This window comes from Porites lutea, chromosome 5 (genome assembly GCF_958299795.1).
Source record: "Porites lutea chromosome 5, jaPorLute2.1, whole genome shotgun sequence".
Lineage (NCBI taxonomy): Eukaryota > Metazoa > Cnidaria > Anthozoa > Scleractinia > Poritidae > Porites > Porites lutea.
The window spans coordinates 24,051,300-24,057,167 of record NC_133205.1 but is presented as its reverse complement, the minus strand read 5'-3'; the positions used below and the strand labels follow the sequence as shown (position 1 = coordinate 24,057,167).

At 37.2% G+C, this 5,868-nt stretch overlaps 1 protein-coding gene across 1 annotated transcript; it reads left to right on the top strand.

Annotated features, from left to right (window-relative positions):
- Positions 1-1,701: 1,701 nt before the first annotated feature.
- LOC140938121 (uncharacterized) lies at positions 1,702-4,197 on the top strand. The gene has a single exon (XM_073387649.1). It carries the CDS (start codon positions 1,702-1,704, stop codon positions 2,914-2,916), a length of 1,215 nt encoding a protein of 404 aa, XP_073243750.1. The 3' UTR covers positions 2,917-4,197.
- The last annotated feature ends 1,671 nt before the right edge of the window (positions 4,198-5,868 follow it).

The window sequence follows — 5,868 nt, the reverse complement described above, 5'->3', positions numbered from 1 at the left end:
ACAGATCAATTTTCAAGTTTATTTATTATATATAACAACTGTTTATAATTAATCCGACTGACCAGCAAGTAGTTAAACTAATCGAGGCAGGTCAGTCTTACAAGTTCTAAATATTACAGATTTCCGAAAAAAAGAGTGTAAAAAAAGGATATTAACAAAGTCGAACAGTTTTGCAAAACAGAGAGAAACGTATGTTAAGTAATATGGTTCCACATTAACCCAAAAAACGAAAACTAACAAAAGGACAAAAAAAAATGAAATAACTAAGTAATTTCATCCAGATATATATAGAGAGAAGAGATATAAGTTACTATGATTTTGTCATTATCTAAATAGTTGTCTTTGGTTTTCAAAATATTTAATGATGAACCTTTGTCTTAAGCTATTTGACATCTCGTTCCGTATCATCGCGCCAACACGAGAGAACGCATTCTTTTTGTATAATTATTAAGTCTAATTTTTTTTTTTATGTGGAAGTATTATTAAATAAAGAAGAAAAATTGATGTAGAGTACACGAGAAGCTCCACTCAAGAGCTCCTTCGTCCGTGACGACCCTTACACGCCATCTCCCCTAAACTCCTTGCGTTTTCACGCTCGATGCAAACATCAGTTTCGTCTTCAAAAACGTCACGTGCACTAGAATCTTGCCTGCTCCCTGTACGGCGCCTTCCCAGGCCTTCTCGGCCAATGGATCCGAGACGCGGGGAAACTCGTTTGGACAACATAACCTAACACGCATTGGCCACATGGAAACGGAACTAGGCAAACTGGAATTTTGAATCTGGACTTTATAGTTTTATTTACAGCTATTTCGAGAAAGGTTGTCGGAAAAGATGTGCACGCGACAATCCCGAAAGGTAATATGGGATATGATCAATACACTGTTCGTGACACTGTAGCTGTCGAACCTACTTTTGTTGCTTTCTTTTAGCACTCGCAAACATAAGTCCATGGCCTCTCGTGTCATTCTTTCAAACTTCTTTGAAAAACAGGGAATTCAAAACCACCCACAATACCTTTCGGGATTGTTGCGTTCACTTTTTCCGACAACCTTTTTCGAAATAGCTGTATGTATTGAACGGTCTGTGTTTCTTCATGCATAAGGAGCAGCATGAATACACACGAGGTAGTTATGCAATTTTTGACAGAGCAGTTTTCTTGATTTTGATAAAGATGTGTTCAAAACCATGTTATTCCTTCAAAGATTTTTCAATCTAACGAATACAGAGAAGTTATCGTGAAATATTTACTGCTTATTATGAATGCAGTAATGCAGATTTGAATAGCCCACGTTCGATATGTTAAAATTCTAATACGACTGCGACGCATTAGGGACAAAATTCCAAACTTTTCACGAAGCCATTGTCTCGCAATTCCCAGAACAGGACTTGAGCACAAAGAAAACCACCATGTTATAATTTTGATATATCGAACGTGGACTTGATTGTATTCCAGGGCGAGTAGCGGCTACTCGAGACTACTATTTCTATTTCTATATTTCATGATATTTATACTTGACAAAGCTTGCCCATCGCGTCACTAATACTTGTGTATTTTTTGAATAATCAGTTGGGGAACGCTTGTGCTCCCCAGTCAGTGATATGACTACAAAGCGTGCAAAGAGCTTTATTTTGACGTGGCAAAACAGTACACGACGGAAACCGGTCGTGATGAATTGTTCCCTGCGGCGAGTGTTTTATATGGGGATACTTGTCATAGTCCTTTTACATGTAATACTTTATCTGTGTAAGGTACCTCAAAAAGCATGGCAATTTAACTTTGCAAGAAAAAGTAATGCGGTATTGAATGGAGGTAATTTTGTACAACAAAACGACAGCTCACGACAAAGAAGGAACTTGAAGTTTTACATTGCATTTGGATATTGGGAGCAACTTACAATGGCCACTAACAATTTGATCGACCTTACGGCTTTAGCAAGCTACAGTGGACACCAAGTTGTTGTACCTTTTGTCATTGATTCAATGTTTTTTGGTTCTAAAATGAGCAGTGATGACACTCAAACACTGGCATTGTACTACAATTTGAGCGCATTTAACAACACGCTACGTTCTCACGGATACAGCACTTTAGTGAGCTGGGAAACATTTCAAAGTGTTTGCCGAGACAAGTTGGACTTACTGATACGATTTAGTTATGGTGAAGAAGCTTCACGCCGACAACAAACAACGGAAATTCAAGGTTTTCAAACTAGATTTGGCTTCAATATATCGAAAACTGTTCGCGTGGATTCCGGAATGCTTCGATCGGTTGAATCTTTTCTTGACAAAGTGGTCAAAGGAAGTAAGTGCGTTGGAATCGAACAGTGGAGAGGAAACAAGGAGCTCCCAGATCGAGCGTTCTTCCCACTTCCAATAGATATCCATTATTCCCTTTTACCGCACCATGTAGCATTTTTCAATGAGAAACTATTGGAAATTGTTGATGACTTTATAAACAAGACTCTAGGTTCAAACTACATTTCCCATCACATTCGTGCGGAAAAGATTTTGAAACGTTCAAATGGTAATTTTACCACTTTGGTCAGTTGTATCAAGAAACAGGCGTCACTGATTAAGAACATTCGAGCGCATCATCCTAATTACAATAAACTTTTTGTTGCTGTAGATTTCTCACCGTTTGGTTCGCGGTCTAAATGGGCCAGAGAAGCACGTAGAAAAGCCTCTTTACTCTTAAAGCATTTAAATGAACTGTTCGACAAAATGGTCTTTTTACAGCCGCGATTCTATAATATTAAAGACAAAGGAGCCGCAGCCATTGTTGAAATGGCTCTCCTTGTTTCAGGGAAACAGCTATTCTTAACCGGAGGGGGAAGTTTTGAATATACCATAAGAGGACTGTTTATCAAAAGAAGCCCATTCAGTTATGATAAAGTGCATGCGGTGTGTATGTGGTAGATCAAATCGATTTCAGGTTAAATCAGTAGTCAACCAAATTTATTCAATCTAGCTTGATTCAGAATTTCCTTTGTACCGGGCTAGCCCTGATTACTAATAGGGGGAAAAGTATATAGCCTGCTCCAGGCGTTCAGGTGCTGGGGAGCGACTTCGATAGTAAGGGATGAGCAACAAAAGCAACAAGAGGGGAAAAAACGCTCAATTTTTCCCTCGTCAATTTTTTTGGTGCCCGCGCCCTGCTCATGATCCGAACGCCTGGAATAGGCTAAGAAAAAAGCTAAGAAAACCGCAAAACAACACTGCTTTTGCAAACTGAGTTATTTAGTCAATAATTGTGAGCCTGTCAGTATGGCTAACTCTGCGAACGTCGTTTTCGTGGCGCGTTTTTCAAATCAAATCGTCTGTTTTTCAACGAAATCGTGGGATAGGAAGAGGTTTAAATCTTTCTAGGGCGTGATGGGCAACACGTGTCAAGTATGGTCGTAGATGGAGGTGTAGATGTAGCATATTTGCGAACTATTAATTAAACAGAGTGTGCAGTAGAATTGATAAATAAGAGATTCTCTCTTGACACTGAAGAAACTTCCAATATTTTAAAAGGTACTACTTTCTTTTAGTTATAGACTAGGTACGCACAAATGATGGGTTTTCTCGGGCGTTACTGGATATAGTGCAATGTATAAAAGAGTGGTATAAGAAAATAAAACGGAGAAATTATCTACGCACGCCACATATATAAATAAATAATAATAAATAATGCCTTTTTAACGAGGGTAACACTAAATAGCCCAAGGCTAATAAACATGTGGCCCCATGCCTTCTTCAGAATTAACTTCATTGGACTGTCCAACGTTCAAGTTTATTTATTATATATAACAACTGCCTACAAATAATCCGACTTTCCAGCAGGTAGCAAAACTAGTCGAGGCAGGTCAGTTTCACAAGTTCTAAAAAGTTACAGATTTCCGAAAAAAGGGGCTTGAAAAAAAAAGAGATTAACAAAGTCGAACAGTTTTGTAAAACAGAGAGAAACTTATAAGTAATATAGTTCCACATTAAATGAAAAAAGGTTTCAAACTAATAAAAGGACAAAAAAAAAAGGGAAAATTATGATATGATAAGTACCTAGATAAACATAGAGAGAAGAGATATAAGTTAATATTTTTCAAGATTGGCCACGATTTTGCCATTACCGATATAGTTGTCTTTGGTTTTCAAAATATTTAATGATGACCCTTTAAGGCTTTTGCTGAAGGTCGTCTTTGGTATATTTTTAAGCTATATATTATCTCGTTCCATATCTTTGCGCCAACACAAAAGAACGCATTCTTTAGTGTATTAAGTCTAGATTTTTTTACGTGGAAGTCTTGTGAAGTTGGTGAGCGTGTAAAATAGTGATGTGAATTTGATGTCCTAGAAAACAAGTTCCAAATAATTATAGGTGCATTTCTTTCGTCTATGTGGTGCATAAAGTTTAAGACGGATTCATAATACAAGATATTTAGTGACAGGACTTTAGCTTTAACGAATAAAGGAATAACATGATCTTGTCTGTTTGCAGAATATATTACCTGTGTAGTGCACGTTTCTGAAGGATAAGTATCAGTTTTTAATAGACCACCCTCGACTTTTTGAGGGAAATTGAAAAAACGCCCATGCCTGAATTTCCTTGAGTTGTCGAGATACGTTTTACAGGCGTTTCCCTAAGAAATAAGACATTGGGTGTCAATGATATTCTATTAAAGTTTGACAGTAAATATATTGGTCGATACTTCAAGGCATTACATACATCATCACTTTTAAACATTGGGACAATTTTTGATATTTCAGTTTAGCTTAGAAGGATAGGCCCCTAGTTCAATTGATATATCAGTTGATGATATCAGCAAAGGACCGGACTGGAGGTAGGCTTTTGCACATTATGCTTTTGTTTCCCCACAGGGCAAGAATATAAACATTCGATTTATTATTTAATAAAAAATAAATTTCAATTTTGATCTCATTTTGTAGTACGGGCTACCACATTTCGAATACTCACATTTCAACAAAAAATTCAAAGAAATTCTCACAAAAGATGAAAAGATCTTGAAAAACACCTACTTACACTTAGCGTGAATTGTCTGTCCATTTTCAGTTCTATTCACAAATCTTCACGGCTTCATCTCAACTGCTAGGAAAAGCTGAATTTTAAATCCCGCGCTCGCTTTTAAACCTAACCTTTGGGGAAGTTGGGGACGCCTTGCTATGGGCAACCAATTAACTTCATACTAACAACAGTCTTGGATTCTGAATTCCATGCTGTGGATTCTGACCTTGAGGAACTGGATTCCGGATTTCGCATTGTCAGTGGAGCTTGGATCCCAGATTCCAATCGTTGGCGGAATTCCTGATTTCTTAAATTGAATTCCATTTCCCAAGGCCCAGGATTCAGGATTCCACACTATTATGCTATTTCATGAGAAATTTCTGCAATTGAGAAGTGGTATTTCAGCTTCATTTGAAGTACCTACATCTGAAAATTACAAACCTTTTGCGGGTAGTATAGTATAAACAAATAAAAGCATGATTTGTATGTGATATTTGGCATAAATACCACTCGTGATATTTCAAAATTGTCTCAAATTTCACTCGCCTAACGGCTCATGAAATTACGTATAACAATTTCGAAACATCACCCGTGGTATTTATGCCAAATATCACTGCTAATCATGCTATTACCTATACAAAAATTTTCCCATGTCGGGAATCCTGATTACCTTAAGGTGGCTCGACTGGATTTTTTGGGGTTGATACCTCCCAACTTTGAGCATTAACTACATCGGCATCAGTAAAGATATGGAAAAAAATGTTACCACAATTGATTATATAAAGATGAAAATTTCTTATGATCTGGGTTTTATTGCAATCGGAGTCGCCATGGCAACGTAATGACGCCATTATGTTTTTCATTTA

Bases quoted from the DNA above. Each gene is read 5' to 3' on its own strand.
- LOC140938121 (XM_073387649.1), top strand. From the start codon at position 1,702: ATGGGGATACTTGTCATAGTCCTTTTACATGTAATACTTTATCTGTGT.